Source organism: Centrocercus urophasianus, unplaced genomic scaffold (assembly GCF_019232065.1).
Source record: "Centrocercus urophasianus isolate 14NV4802_14NV808 unplaced genomic scaffold, USGS_Curo_1.0 seq_10, whole genome shotgun sequence".
NCBI lineage: Eukaryota > Metazoa > Chordata > Aves > Galliformes > Phasianidae > Centrocercus > Centrocercus urophasianus.
The window spans coordinates 82,833,966-82,850,922 of NW_024884142.1; the positions used below are offsets into that span (position 1 = coordinate 82,833,966).

Below are 16,957 nucleotides of genomic sequence, written 5' to 3' on the forward strand. Positions count from 1 at the left end.
TATTTCAATCCCCCTTGTAAGTTAAGATAAACTTATTACAGTGGGTTAAAGCTATTCTACTAGCTGTTACTCTTAGTGGAGGGACAAGACCCTTTTCTGAGGAAATAATCCAGAGGACATCTGCTTTCCTTACACATCTGTAAGGCTCTGGAGTTTTTTTCCCCTCTCTTTAGATTGATGGTAGGAGATATTTTTTTTTAAAGGAGGAAGGGAGGGAGAGGAGGAAGAGAGAGTGGCTCGGTACTTCCAGTACCATTCAGATGTATGTAATGTATATTGCACAGTAAAACTAGATGACTGTTCTTTACTGCTTTCACGGCTTAGAAAGTACAGTGAGAGCTAGCACATCACTCCTGTTTAAAAGTATCTTATTTTCTTACTTGTAAGTGTTCCTCTGAAAATAAAACACCTACAGAGCAATGGTTCACCAGATCGTTTTGCTGAAAGCTGTCACTGCTCTTTAGCAAGCACTTGGTAGTGGAATATATAAAACTGCACCAGATCTTACGATTCCAGAGATTCAGGACCGTTTAACCACAGCCAAGCCTAGAAAGGATGTACCAGCTGCCTATTTCAAAAGCCTGCCTTAACCTTGTCATGCAGACCCTTGTGTATGAAATAGCACCTTCACGTCAGAGGTGAGAAGTCCAGGCTCTGATCAGAGCTATACCTCAACATTAGAGAATGAAGAGCAGCTTAATTTGAGCACGAGTAGCTTTCCCTTCAGACACTGGTGTGCCATTTATAGAAGGTTCTTCAGATCTCAGTGTAGCTTCGGTTATGCCAATCAGGCTAACATGGAAAACTAACACAGGCACAGAAGGTGCAAATGCAGACCATCCTTAACCAGCAGAGGAAAGAACTCAAGCATTGTTTTCCTTGAAAAAAATGGTTTATTGTATATTGTGAATATGAAGGACAGCCTTACCAAAAAAAAACAACTTAGTGATGGAAAACATTTTCATATTTGAAAAGGCTCTATTTACATAAAGGCAGTGAAGGGTAAAAAAAAATATTGCAGTCAATTAATGCCGAATAGAACTTTATAAAAAGAGAAAGAGAAGAAACAGTGCAAAAATACTGTCAAAAGTAATCAGTTCTATACATAAGATAAAACTGACAAGCATAAGCTTATGTACTGATAAGAATAATACATTAAGATATAAAATAGCATGCATAGATTTATTTTTTTAAAAAAAAGGCTTTCAATATCATAGCATAGTTCTGCCATTCATCCCTAACAGGAGATGGGGGGACAGCAGGGGCATGTAATTGATATCCCATTTCTCTACAAAATGTATACATACAGTGAGGGTGTAAGATTCAGATTACTGTTTGAGCTAAACTGTCATGTACAGAATTACAGAACAAATACAACCAAAGCATAAAAATACTGAAGTAAAACAGGGCAGTAAAATCCAGTGACATAAAGCTTACTTAAACATGTTATTTCATTTAACATGACCCACACAATTGTATGTGGGAATATTACAGTCATCTGCATGTGTAAACTCTTCTCCTTTGTAAAATAGCAAAAGAAAGGTACTTAACCAATGAGGAAAACGTGTTTTCCATATGGAGCAATCTCAACAGGGTAAACAACTAACAAACTATTAACAATGTTTCTGGCACTAAAAAGCTTTTTCTTTTTAATTAAAGATTCCGAGTAGCAGCAAGAAAATACTTTTAACATACACAAAAAGGAAGTTCTTACATGTTTATGTATAATTAAGTTGTGGGACTCACAAACATAGGATGTTGTGAAGGCCAGAGGAATATGTGGGTTTAAAAACAATTCACTGAAGATGCAACTATCAATGATTTTTAAACACAAAAACTGGATACATATAAAACTTGGGAAGCCCCTAAATCACTGATTGCCAGCTGTGCTATTGGGACTGAACCCTGTGCTACCTTCAATTATCTTTCTTCCTTTAGCATCAAATACCAGCCTGTCCTGGAAGAATTTTATAGGAAGCCTTCCTCACTCTTGCCTGCCTGATCAGGGACTGCTTCCACTGAAGTGTCTGAGTACAGAGACTCAATCCAAAACACTGACCGTCTTTAAGTACATGATCTAGAAGAAGAAAAACAAAACTAATAAGCACTAATACTTGAGCAGATCCCTGAAATGAATATAGGTTGTTTGATTTTTGGAGGGTTTTTTCACTGTTAAAGAGTACTGGGATTCTTCAATGAGAGCTTCTACCCATGACTTCCAGGCCACTCTCCAAAGGCAAAGTCCCACTACTGCAGCAGGGAAACTCTCAGCTAAGGTGTGCGCAGCTCAAAAGTATCAACACTTCAACAATGACAAAATCATCAGCTGAAAAATGGCTGAGAGGAACCAAGTGAATTTCACTGGTTTTAGAATATCTAACAAAATCTATTTACTTTTAAATATTTATATAAACACTGCTATTTTTAAGCTGCACAGTATTGTTTTGTTTCACAATCTAACAGGAATCTAACAGGAATTTATCTGTGGCTAAGAACTCAGCCTTCTCTTGTTGGCCCAAAAGCCCAAATAACCAACTGTTCCCTTCCTCAAATCACAGTCCTTGCAAGTCAAGGCTACACATGGCTGCATGCTTGATGTCCTCCTCTCTTCTCTCACATGGCAAGAGCTTCCTCAGTTCTGTGAGGAAAATGTTTACAAAAGGCTAAGAATGAGCTGGGGACAGCTGCCTTCAGGATTTTGGCCCTGTAGCCCTTCTTTTGTTGACATCAAAATCCATACTCCACAACTGAACCACACATACAGCAGCAGAACTGTGTACATTTTTATGGAGTACTTTTATGGAGATTAAGTTTTCATGCAGTGTTTTACCTTGCAAGATCAGTTATGAATATTTGCTCCTTCAGTACGATACACCCTTTATTTCATGAAATGTGTGCCACCCTCAAGTTCCACGTATATTCTTTCCCCTAAAAACAGCAGCACAATTTAACCTCTCAGTGAGGTATGAGAGCTGCTACAGCAGGGATCAGCCATACTGATACTTCTGCTTTTTGAGTGCACAGCTCCTAGACTGTCAGCAAGACTGACAGCAGCTAATTCAGTTTTCATGTCATCTCAGAAAACTGCTGGGAAGTTGGCTGCTGTGAGCAGCACTGTATGGTTTATAACTGCTGAATTTTCCCCACAGATGCCTGCTACCCACAGGTGAGTCTCCTTTCATTCGAAACACTAATTCAAGGAAAAACTACTTCCAGTAAGGCTGAGCATTTGGGGTCCCTGTGCACCTATATAATAGAAGTTTGTGGGATCAAGCTCTGTCTTACCTCAGCTGACCGAGGACAAGAGGTGCCAAGGCAGGCCTGGGCAGCAGCTGGAGCAAGTAGGACCTGAGCAGCTGATGTGCAGCTCCACTGTTCTCCAGCGCAGCCCATGGAGGACAGAAACTGGATGTCAGCAGTGCTGGGCAGACTGCTGGTGAGCGACTCAACTGCGAGCTCCCATCCTCAACTCAGACAACGTTAAGCATGAAATGCTCTGACCATAACATAAAGCAAAAATTTGATGCCATCAACCTCAACGCAAACACTGTTATGAGTTTAAAGAAAAAGAAACTGTTAAATATTGTGAAAGAAAATATAGATTAAAAGTGCATGAAAAGGAGACAGAATGAATTCCCAAGTAAGGGTCATCCACTCTGAGCTTTCTCCTAGAAAATAATCCAAGGAGCATAGGCTAAATGTGACAGACTGCAACATGGGAACCTTGGAGAAGACTGCTGGTTTCCAATGTTTTAAGCTGTGATTCCATTTTCTTTAAATTGGTGCTTTTTTTTCTTTTTCAAATAAGATTTTCAATCCAAACTTCACTCAAAATGGATGAAACTGTTCTACTGTAACCTACTCACTGTCACGTTTTAGGGTTAAAAAATATGTGATGCTGCAACCCAAAATTTTCCTCCCCTTGTGCTAAAGAATTCTGCTGTTATGTCTGCAGGCCAGAAACTGAACAGAACTGCTGCTTTAAGTCTGATGGTTTCTCTCCTACAATGACCAATGAAACTGGATACAATACACGTTTTCCTGTCACTCCCTAAAGGGTCAGGAAATTTGCCCAAGTGGTTTGGGGCTGATAAAGCTACGACAGGTTAAAGTCAGGAGGTTTGGTTTTTCCCCTACAAAAGTGTAACCCGTTTCAGTTATAAATCATTGGCGTGCTGAGATTCATTTGCAAGCTGGGGTAGGAAGGAACCTCTAAAGACACACACCACCCCAATTCACTGATGATATTAGCAAGCAGATCAAGTCAAGATAAAATACGTCAGGAAAAAATAGACAAGTCAGATGAAAGGGAAAGTTTAAAATTACCATTCTTTGACAATGAAAGGGAAAAAATGAGTCATGTTGGCTTCTATCTACCACACCAGTCTCAGGAGTTAATTGGAAATGACTGTTTACTATGTGGCCATTTATTTGGCTCATTAATGAGTACTGACTTAATTTGGAAAGGATTTTTGGTGCCATTTCATAATTAATATTTTTCTAAGGCACTTATAATGTGACGCTTGCTTAATTTTCCTTTTAAACACAACTATTTACATTCTCTTATGAAGTAACTTTTTTGTACTGACTGTAGAAACAGTAGGGTGCGTTTCAGCCAAGAATAACTGAGTAATAAGACACAGGGCAGATTATTTTCCCTCCTGATTTTCTACTTCTCAAATTCCAAGTGGAGCAATGGGACTTGACAGCTCTGAGTTCAAACTTAATTCATCATTAGGAAATTATTCAAAAAGCTAAAATGAGATAACTAATTTAATACACTTTGCTTCAAGGTTTATTCTTTGGCTTGTTTCCCAGATATAAAGCATCTCTGCAATTATCTTGCAGATGCTGCTGAAAAGACTTGAAAATGGTTGCTGCTAATGTAACAGGAGATACGTTGGCATTAGCAGGAGGAATTAGAGAAAATTGAAGTTGACTGAAAACTCAACTGATCCCTAAAACGAACATGGTCAAGATATTACAGCTAAAGAACTCATGGCCATTTGTTGGTTGCTGAAAATCTCTACTAGAATTCCTGTCACACTGTTACACCCATATTGCATAGCAGCAAAAAAAGCAGAGTTTTACATGCATTTCAGAAGGACTCTGGTACAGAGCCTTAGATTAAGCCCTCGCAGCATTTAAGGAGAAGCAGGAGTGTAGGTCCCCTTAATGATACTGAACTCAGAGGACTTGGCTTAGGCCTTTATACACTGACTTAAAGCTAGTTATGGCTTGGCCGTATGCATTTAAAACAAGAACAGGAGAACAACCAGTTTTCTTTGTTGCCACACAATAGTAGGGACATTTCAGAAAAGCAGCAGTGTGAGATGCTCTTAGATGAATGCAGTAACTGTGACTGCAAAACAGTAAATGCCTTTCTGGATGGCAGTCTGTTCTAGGACGCACCTGAATCGTTTGGGAGCTGGGAATCTATGTCCCATGGCCTTTAACAATGACAACCTGACCTGTCCCATCTGCTGCTGATGATTTTCTGTTCTTAGCAGAAAGGCAAACAACTGCTTTCACATAATGCCACGTAGCAGCTGTATCCTCAGAAGAAATGAAGAGCCGTTTAGGAAGGAAAAACAGTAGGAAATAGGGAGAAAAAAAACAGGACACCAGCTTGTGCTGGGGATGCAAAACTGCAGGCAGAGGGAGGACAAAGTGAGCATGAGAGGAACGCGGATTCTGGAAAGGGAGGAGAGTGACCTTGGAGTAGGGGTGAAAATGGAACCAGAAAGGAGTCAAAGATAAGGATGAGGCCATGAATTCGGAGGTATGGGTAAGGAGGAAAAGCAGCTAAGGACTAAAAGATGAAATTTATCTGGGAAATGATTACCAAGAATTTAACTGAGAGTAACTACATTGCATCTGGTTATTCAGGGAGGTTGCAACACCACTGCTCTTGGAAATTTTTGAAATTTTACTGTATGTGCCCCTGGGCAAGCCTGTCCAACACTGTGCTGAGCAGGGAGTCTGCATGGGCTCCCTTCCAGCCTGATCCATCCTCCAGCAGGTCCAAGCAGAGCACTGGCAGGAGGTCGTAGCAAGGAAAGGAGAAAGGAGTCAGCACGATGAGGGGAGCAACCTCAGTGCAGGAACTTCTCTGTCCGTCTCATGCAGCATAAGTAACAAGGTGGGAATTACGTCATGACTTGTTAAGGCTATTTTTTTTTTTTTTTTAATACAGTTCCTGTTGCTTCTAAATAACTGTTAAGTACTTGCTACCATGCATATGCTGCAAGGTAATTCATAATGTGATTTGCTCCAATGAAATAAACAGTCTGGAGAAAGGATCGTGCACAAAGTTGTGCAACACAGCTGGTGAATACTGAGGGACAGAAGAGGAGAAAGAGCAGAGGACGGGCCTGGCCAGTGAAATACTTGCAGGACGTGAATTTTTTTCTTAGCTCTACCATAAACTTCACTTTTGGGCTAGGGCAAGCCATTTAAGAACCTGTAATCTAGCTGTGAAGTAGATGAGTACATTTGTTTCCCTTTTCTGTTCTGAACTTCAGGCAAGGACTGTTAGTCCATTATGTACTCATGCGGTGTCTGGTACAACAGACTCCTAATCTTAACTGGAAATCCTGAACACTACCAGGGTAAAAGAGTAATAATAAATAGAAGGGAGAACCCAAATGACAAGTAGTGTTGAAACAGCAGCCTGAGAAGAGAGATGGTTTGTGCAATTTAATAGAAAAAACACCCTAACAATACCAAAAAACTGCTTGGTACATGCACAAATCACAAGATGGTGATGGGGAAACAATCAAGGCAGACTCTAACCTAAAGCCCTCAACAGTCACTGCTAGACAGAATAAAAACAGTATTGATCATTTTTTCAAAGTTCAGTGGACTAGAAAATACAACTACAGCAAGGAAAACACAGGAAACAAAGACACGTGACTGGAGATGTCCAATTTGAATTTGATTCCTTTTCCACACAAGGTGACCATCAAGGCAATAAAAGTTTCTGTGCAATTCGTAAAAGATGCTTCATCTAATACATGTATTTTTTTTCAGCTGCATGTAGTTGAAACCCCTCTACTGCTCAACCCATATCTACAGGAAAGATGCAAGTCTCACCCTGCTCTTGGTCAGTTTTCTAATACTGCTTCAACTCTTACACAAATCCCTTAAAGGACCACAAATAGCAAAGGCTTAATTTAAAAGATTATTGCTGTTTTAAGGACTGATCTAAAACTGTAATTCTCACGGAATTTGAACAGTTCAGCACCCAAATTCTCTGCCCTCACAACAGCCTGTGCTTGAGCCCTCTGTAATGTGCCCTGCATATGCAGAGGCTTAGGTCTCCCTGTCCCAGGACGGCGTGTCCTCCGCTTCCATTCATATAGAACTGTACTTGACATCTAGCAGGTCTGTCCTTTTTCTTTTTAAATCATAGAAGCTACACATCTGGGTCAGAATGTTCTTATGTAAGAAGAAGCGTGCTGCCAAATAACTGTTCATTTCAGAAACTGTGTAGTAAAATAAAGCCAGTATTCTACATTTATGAAGGATTGCTTTCCCTACGGACATGTTACAATGCAGACCAGTCATGTCAAATATAGTTCAATTCAAAGCTCACCATAAGTTTTAAAAGTTACTAAAGTAATTCACAAATTATTCTAAGAAAAATAAATTATATCTTCTATAAAATAATCCATGGGAGACTCTAGTAAAGAACAAATTCCTTACTTTCAAGACAGCTTTAAAAAGTGCAACATGGATTGCACTCTGTGTTGTCAAGGCAGTTCCCCTCATTCATCAGAAAGGTTCAGTCAGATCCACAAAGCTGGCTCTGAGATGTTTGAAGAGATTAAATAAGTCTCGAGTTTTGCAGGAACTGGATGAGCACTTGATAGACAAATTTGTACTGGGCTATGGTCTGGATCATAAACATTCTCTGCTCCCGCAGGTGTCTCAGCATCACAGGGACATCCACTTTCTGTAAAGTCAAGGAAAAAAGTCATAAAGATGTAGGTTTGTTACATCAAACAGTCATTGCATCAAGTTTCAGTTACAATGTAATGAATTTTAACCAATCATAGTGAACTATTACAATTTTTTGTCACCAATTTTTGAATAATTTAAGGATTAAATTATTAGCGCACAAAAGGTTACTGTGCACTTGGTGCTTTCCCAGCTACAGCTTATGTGAAGTTCTGGACCAATCTAAACTTGCAGATGACCACATACTCTCATCCTCCAATGGTGTACCACTTATTACCTCTCATGAATTGAACATAAAGAGTTTCTTCTCTTTGAAAGTTTCTAATTCAATATAGCTATTTTCAACTCAGTAAAACGTACTGTATTACCTCAGGCTAAGACCTAAATATATCAGTAAGGTCTAACACAAAATTGGAACAGCTAACATTGTATAGTCCAGTTGAACTCCACCACTCAGTGCCTACTGCTCTGATCCATGCTCAAGTACATTCACTGAGGGAGGATCTGAGAGAGTTTTCAAATGAAAGCAGGTATGTGATTTGAAGAGTAAAAGTTCCTCAGACAAAACTGAAGTGCAGGCAAATATACTGATCTTTCCACTACAAGAAGGAAAATGACTGTTACCGAAAGATCCAAGAACCCTCACAGCTCACCTCCCACAGCTAAGTCTGTGCTACTGCATAACACTCTGTAAGACATAGTCCATAAAGTGAAACAGTTGGCCCTGAAGACCCTAAATCCACCATATTTATTTTGCAGGCCAGTGTTTGTTGCCATGTACTCAATGTCCATTAGCAGCTGTAAAACATTAGATGCCTTCCAAAAAGGCATCTTCCAGCTTTGTTTCATCCAAATGAAATTCATCTGTGTGCCCTGAAAATGCTCTGCAACAGGAACTAAAGTACAGTAAGTGGGGACAGATTGGAAGATCCACTGTAAGAGTATACCTCTAATCCTAATGAGCACATGGATGCACATGCATTCTGTAATGGTCTGATTCAGAAAACGAATGACCTGTGTGAAGCAGAGATTTTTCTGAAGTAAAACATGATTGGCTGGAAAATTCACTCGGCATTACCATCATATCTCCAGAATTTAGAGAGAAAAAGAGCTATGATGTTACCATGTTTCAGCTATTAAAACAAGTACACAAGGAACCATTTGAAAGTCACTGAGCCATGAAACTGAGCCATGAAACTGAGCCTGAGGCTCAAATTCAAAGAAAGTCTACGTAGCACATCCCAGGATGAGGGATTTTCTGTTTTCTATTGCAGCAGTAAACATAAACACAAGGATACATGCTCCTGTTGAGTGAAGTTCTTAAGTACTGCAAGATACAAAACCTTATCAGGCAACACAAGTGCTCTTTGTAACATTAGTTGCCATTCCCAAAATACACAAAAGAACGTGGCAAATTTTTTGGCTGCAATGAGAAATATTTCAATTACAATGCCTGAGCAAAAGAGCAGAGACAAATTAAGATTTCTGCTAGTCAGTGGAGGCCCAACTGAGCATGCACACACAGCGGAAATTTTCTGGAAAGTTTAAAATAATAATCACACTACATATCCATTTCTGTCTGCTTGCATAAAGCTCAGAGTCTCCGTTCTGTGTAAACAAGCTCCAACCCATTGCTTTCTGAAAACAAGGCTAGCTATTCTGCCACATCCCCAAACAAGCTGTTACAGGACAGTTCTAGAGAGTCAACAAGCGTAAAGATCTGTACACTGGGATGAGCAATGTTATATTATCTTTGGTGGGTAATAAGGAAAACATAAGCTCTTTTCAGTTAACTTGGCTAACTTGGAGAAAGTCTTCCTGTGGAACTGATTGCTTACAAAAGCCATTTGGTCCTTGCTGAGCAAAGTCACGCGGAACTCAATCGCCCCTGAATCACTACAACAAAATGCGGGCCAGCTTCAACCTGCACAGCCACGTTTGTCTTCGTGGTTTGGTGCATGACAGTTCACTCATTTGTACTTGGCCTCAGTGACTCTGTGCATCTCTGTGCATCACACAATACTTTCATTTATTCTCAGGAAAGAAAAGCCCATCCTACCTATTTGACTTCACTCTCTGTTGTCAACCTATTTTTTTACTCCAGGTAAGCAGAACCTTCAATACACCTTCAACAAAAGTCACGTAGTGCTTTGCTAAGGTGTCTTTTGCAAAAAGAAGAAAAAAAGAAAAAACATGACTCAATTTCTGACTCTCAAACTAAAGATCTCCCCTATGAAGACGCACTGAACCTATGATCACGAGTTCATGTTCCAGCCACTACAGCAGTAAGGACTTAATGATGTGACTTAGCACATTTCTTACTGTATGGCAGTCTACTGAAAATATATCCCTGCAATGGGATACAGAGCTTTAGACTCAAGCAGCAAGTGCCTGCAAGCTGCAGTGAGTGAAGCTGTACAGCAGCCGATTCAAAATGATTCTCAACTAAAGCTGAAAACTCAAAATCAAGCAGAATTCCCAGCGTTGCTGCAGACTTCCCAGGATGGTCGTTATTAGCATTTTCAACCCCTTTCTTCCATGTTAACATCAGTACATCTACTTATAATGACACCTCTGAAGAAATTAACCAATTCCTAAGAATTAAAGCTTTTTAAGTGACAACCCATTTTATTTCAGAAAGAAACATAAACAATCCTAATTCAAAATAAACAACTGTGATCCCTGCATGAAATGAAACCTCTTTGTACAGAATGCAGTATCTGTTACAAGCTGAAAAAAGCTCTGCTTAACTAATAAATACATTTTTAATCTTCTTTTTTTAATTAGGTTTTAACAAACAAAAAATGTTAACTTACTACAATCTAGAGCAACAAAAGCCTTAAGGAAATTGTATTTAACATTAATGATTTCCACTGTTAATCAAGATGCATGCTTTAAGAGACATCAGAGAAATCCTTTATTACTGAGCATTAGCACCTGCTCCTACTGAAGTTGATAGGAATTCTTTTCAATGTCAAGGCTCATCCACATGCTTAGAAGTCGAAGTGTCTCCTTTATCTTCACTTGCTATTCAGCCACTCATGACCAAAATAAGCCCATGATCCCTAGGTGATCTTGTAACTACAGAATAACGAACTGCCTGAGGGCAAAAGAGGATAGAGAAGAACACAACTTCTTGCATCACTTTTTTAAAAATAGTGAAGAGGAAAGTGCAACATTTCAAAACTAGTGATGAAGCACCAACTTGTCTCCTCTAGGACTCACACTGAATGAGCCAGGAAACTGCACTTTACCTAGCACCACGCACAGAAAGGTTCAAACCTGTAACTGTATGGGCACAAAGAGTGGGTGAGCATTTCAGGCACATTACTGGGGGAGAGAGGAGGGGGCAGCTGATGTGTGCCAATGTGTCACTCTTACCATATTCTCATGTCTATGAGAGGTTTTGTCTTTGAGCAGTTCCTTTGGCAATAGAAATCCCCCGTTTAAGTAGCTGTTTTGCATATGTTGAAATTGTGTGGCATGTTGTTATTCAAGATGTGATGTTTTTTCTGGACATGTCTCCATCAACATAGTATAGGTGAAAAGCAAGTACCTGCACATGGTTACTCCCCTGGGGCTCTTATCCTTATCATTGCTCCAGATTACATTACTAGTTTTGTAATATTAGCTGCTATTCTTAAACATCCATTCCCCAACATACACACAGCTTTCCTTACGAGACAGCCAAGTTTAGTTCCAGATGAAATTAGAGGAAATACAAGAGATGGAAAAGTCTGAAGTGTGAGTTTACACAGCAGTAAATGTTACTTAGAAGCGCATGGAAATTGACATTATTCTTTAGACTCCCTTTCTCTGTGCCCTTGTGAGCATGCTGTCTCTAAACTGTTAATTAAATAGAGGTACAAATTCTTAAAAGACAGAAAAAAAACCCTTCATTTTGAATGTGTTAAAATAATGTTCATGAAAACACATAAGATCAACCCAAAAACAAACTACAGTAAGTAGTTTCTGCTCTGGGAAATCTCTTCCTATCATGTTTAATACCCTTATTTCGCAAAGGTAATAGAACAGAAGCATTTTACTGCCTTTTAGTTTTAACCTCAGAAATGTAGCTGGTTAGTGCAGGAATGAGCTCAGGGTTTGCCCTGAGATAAAAGCTTACTTACTTCATTATGCTCCAAGCACCCAATCATCAGCTCTGTTAGGATAACCACTCCAGTCCTTCCTACCCCTGCACTGCAGTGAACCACGATAGGAGGGTTGCAGTTGTTGCTGCTGTCCAGCACGCTGTTGGTGTGGCGACGCACTGACTGTATTTCCTCTAAGTAAGCTGCAGTGTAAAACACAAAGTTGTAACCATCTATATGTCTAAAAGTTGAAATTAAAAAAAAAAAGTCATTCTTTGTCAAAAAGAATTTATATTTTTTACAACATACATTTTTTGGCCAGTATGTACTGAACAATCCCAAATCCAGCAAGTGCCAGCTGGTTGTCAGTTATTACATAGGAATCTGTTCCTTTAAATTAAATTGTGCCTTTTAAAAATTAAATTCCATTTTCCCCTCTGCAAACCTCCAGGTCCCTTAAGCATATGATTCTAGATATTACTTACAGCAATTTCTGCTATTAACAGGCTAGGATCAAAACCCTTGAAACTACTCCCTGTCAAAGCAAGTATCTGATGGGATGTGGGCAACCATCTGCCCTTTTAGCCACCCTCCCTTCTTAGCAAGGCTGAGTCTTACCCACCTCTCTGCATAGGGGTTGTTTCTCAACAGTTAGCTCTTCTAAGAGCTGTCTTTTTTCTCCCAGTCATTTCTTGAAAGTACACAAATCAAGAACAGTTGGTGCAGCTGTCCTAGCATTGTTAAAAGCAATCTACTGTCAAGCTACGCCATCTTAATATATTGGAAGCTCACTTGGCTGGATGAACACTCTATACACTATAACTCAAGATCTTACACACTTGGCATCACAGCTTTGCAGCCCAAGCTGTCCTTTCAATACAGACAGACAGGCTGTGGCTGGAGGCTTACCAGAATCAGAAAAGCTGCATTTTAAAGCACAACATGAAATGGGACTGTATGTAGTGGCAAACAATGGGACAGAGGAAACAGGAACAATCCGTTTCCAATTACTGCCATGCCTAACCACAGCCACAGGGGCTGGCAGGAGGAGCGCAGTACAAAACAAACCAGGAATTGGGCACTGAGAGCAAACTCCGTATGTTTGCCTTCAAGCCAGAGCCCATGACTCTCCTTTGTCAAAGCCAGAATGGCTTTTCTATGATTCTTCCCTGGTGACAGAACTGGGAAAATAACCTACACCATGCAAAGGAGAGAAGATCACTAAAGTACCGTAGCTGTGTCAAGACCAAAGTAGAACTCATGAGCCTTGCTGACAAAGGGTTCAGCTTCAACAGGGCCATGCTGCAGAGGCTGCAGAGCTAGTACACTGTATATATACTTCTTGAGTGACAACTTAAAAAGCTCTGCATCACATTCCATTGTAGTGCCAGAGAAGTGATTTTAGTTACATTATGGTTGAATTCGTATTACTTACTGTAATTGTGTTCACTACTTGGTAAGAAGTACAAAATCTTATAAACTCATTACAGATGAACACAGTGGCTACATTTGTCAGAAATGCATGAGCTCAGACTGTATTTAATTGTGAAGACTCTTTGCATTGTGTGAGTACATGTGGTTAGAAGAGTGGCAGTGTGTTCAGACTAACTGCATTTGGAATAGAGCTTTTTGCTCTTCTGAAGCAAGTCCAACACCTCTGGACTACCAAATACTGGCTGTCAGCAGTCAGAGCCTCCTACAGAACTGGAGGAATTGTGCTGTCTTTCACTAACATCTGAGCCTCTCTCACCCAGACTTTTCTAATCACATTTCCGTGCAGCATAATGCCTCATACACTCATTAGAGCTAGGCAGTGGCAGTAATTTACGCTGACAGATCAGCCAGCTGGGACGTCCTTTTATTTGAAATTATCCGTCTTTAGCACTACTGTTGCCTCTGATTTTTCCTCCTGTTACATTCTTCCAGAATGAGACCCTCACCATAGGTCCTACCTCTTGAATCCTACTTCTTTCATCAAATCACAGAAAAGTCTAACCTAGTTGAGGCATCTCTATACCACACTAGTAAACATTTAAAGTCAATTACAGCTCTGACCAGGGGCAGTGAACTGAATCCAGTGTGAATAACCTTTTGTTTGATATCTTTTATCATGCAAGTTCAAGAATGCTTACATAAAAAGCCTTGAACTTCATCTGGACATCCATGGTCTGGCCAATCAGTATACTGCAAATGCCACACTGTCTTCTCATCTCCAGAGAGCAGATGCTTGACCTTCAGACCAGTGGTTGCATAGCAGCCGGAGTCTGTGCGGAACTTGGTTGTCACCTTGAACTTCCCATAAGTGGCTGAGCTGTGCTTAGAGCCCAGTTTAGGCCAATAACGATGACTCTTACTTCTTCCTCCCTCCTTAATATCACACAGACACACACACACACACACACACAAAGAAGAACAACAGTAGTTAGTTGCTGCAAACAGAGAGAATAGAACTCTGCAGATAAGCTAAGTTTTCATATTCTGAACAACCAGAATAGCAGGGAGCACCCCATAAATAAAGTATCCATTAAAATTCTCAGTCGTGTATCATATCTGAATGTAAAAGAACAGGAATCAGAAAATGTTTACATAGGTAGAGCAGACACATTAGAAATGTTTGAAGAACAAACTTGCCTTGGAGCAAAAGCCAGCTATTGTCTACAACATCTCAGGAAATTTTCTCCTCCTAGGCAAGTCTTTCCTTTCAATAGAAAGGGATTCTCTACAGCAACTTCTAAGTATCTGTTTTCATCAGCCTTGGGAACTGGACAGTGACTTGATGTGGTATGGCACTCCCTCTGTTTGTTAAAAGCAATCAGGCATAAAGTTGAATGCAGTGTTAGTTAGCAAAATGTGCCAGTTTTTATAACGTAGCACATAGTTCTTGGATTACAATAGAAATAACTGTTTTGCTTGGCATAAGAATAAAAGGATTTTTTTTTTTTTTTACGTGGACACTTATACAGAAACAACAGCTTCTAGTGTCTTTTCAGCTGATAAGAGTGGTGGTATGCAGAACTGGCCTTGGACAGGGTGGAAGCCTGTGTCGTTTTAACCAGCAGCAGTTTAGCACTCTCACATTCCAATGGAAACATCTTTGTTTTGTTTGGCCAGACTGGAGTGAAGCAGGGAGAAACGGGTGTTCTGCTAGCTTCACTTTAGTACTTGCCAAAACAAATGTTAGAAAGTTACAAAATACAGTACTAGAGCAGTCCAGGCGTATGTTCAAAGAGAGTAAGAGGAAAAAGGACTGTTGATGGAAAAACAGGTTAATGGAATGGGAAGCCATGATAATGGGAGACTGACTCACATCAGAAAGATCCATGTTCTGTGATTTTACATACCTCTTCAGCTGTGACCATGGCTATAACATTCACCCCCTGTTCCCATACCATCTGCCAGAAGTCATGGCACGTGTGTGGCAGAGGTCCTTGGGTAGCAATGTAGTGCCACTCCTCTCCGCCTACGGTAACCTGGGATGAAGAAAAAAGAAAGAAAGCAAAAAAAAGTCAGTGCCCAAGTTCTCAGCAGCACTTGTGCCAGAACTGCCCTTTAAACAAAAGAGACCATAATGAAACCTTTGCTTTTTTCTTCCTCTACTGTTTTTCAGAATTCTGAACATGAACCATCCTTTTGATAAGAGCAAATCTGACAAAACACAATCTTTTGTGTTTCCACGTCCTTTCTTGATGCTCATAAACATGAAGCTTTCAGCAAAATGTCATCCATTCTTCTTGCCATTGCATCTGGATTATTCAGACGAAAGTATTTTGAGGCCCTGTTTCAGAGATGGCTTAAATACAAATAAGCAGCTGACTGACTTCCCTGGGCTTTGTGACAAACCCATGATGAAAAGGAACTGAGCACCAGGAAGTATCTGCATACGTTTAAAAGACATTACATTGCTGGAAACGAACTCACAGTAGTATAGAAAACCTGAATGGAAATAATATTTTGCACTAGGGCAGCTAAGGGCCTCCACTGTTCAGGGTCTCCCTCAACTATTTTCCACTCAAGCAAAAAATAGTTTCTTAAACAGACTCTTACTACACTGATCCCTGTTGAAGATATGGCCAAAAACGCTGCAGTTATGCCCACACACACAACAAAACAGTCAGACAGGTCCAGCTAGAGATGAAATCAAGACAGGCTTCATTTCATGTTTCCATTCCTCACTTACCTCAAGTTTTTCCAGTTTAGAAACTGCCATCTACTTATATAGTAAATCCAGCTGGAGTCATGTAAGTCTATTTCCCCAGTACATAACTGGATTAAAATCTTATGGAAATATTTATATGCATGACAGCATGCAATGAAATCATTTTTGGAGCACATAAATCACTTCTATGTGTAAAAATATATATATTATGACTGATTATTTGCTATATACACATCAGAAAAGCTTACAGAAACTGTTTTTTTAACCAAAGGTGAAAATAACCAAACCACTCTGACACCTACTAGATATCAAAAGTAAAAGGAACAGTTAAAAAAAAAAAAAAGAAAAAAAAAGCAGTAAAAAAACCCAAAGAACTCAAAACAGATGAACTAATTAGTTTGAAAAGCTAAAACATTTTTCCTGTGCAGACTAAGAACTTCTAATTGTATGTCAGTCCAGAGCCACTTCTCACAACGAAGTTGTAAGTCCTGAGAAGATTTATAACAAAAGTGTTGACATATCCATAGATATCAAGGTGCAGGTAGACAGTGCCACCAGCAGAGAGAGGGAGAGCTCAATCATTCTGACAGGTTGAAGCATATACTACATTTATGGTACAAATGTTTGAATAGCTTTTCAGAAAGAGAATCAAAATTGTTATTCAAATAGCTGTTCTTGAAGCTGAGTTCCTAGGGTGTTTGCACCTATAGCTAGCACAGTGTTTGTATGGTAACAAAACTCTCACTGC

At 39.8% G+C, this 16,957-nt stretch overlaps 1 protein-coding gene across 1 annotated transcript in view; it reads right to left on the reverse strand.

Moving 5' to 3' along the window:
- Positions 1-897: 897 nt before the first annotated feature.
- The window catches only part of PTPN14 (protein tyrosine phosphatase non-receptor type 14), a 107,203-nt gene continuing 91,143 nt past the window's right edge, over positions 898-16,957 (reverse strand). Inside the window, exons 16-19 of the mRNA XM_042809174.1 lie at positions 15,395-15,523; positions 14,186-14,420; positions 12,093-12,256; positions 898-7,957 (exon numbers count right to left, since the gene is read on the reverse strand). Of these exons, the coding sequence (XP_042665108.1) occupies positions 7,829-7,957; positions 12,093-12,256; positions 14,186-14,420; positions 15,395-15,523 (657 nt within the window). The 3' untranslated portion in view covers positions 898-7,828. The remainder of the gene's footprint in view (positions 7,958-12,092; positions 12,257-14,185; positions 14,421-15,394; positions 15,524-16,957) is intronic.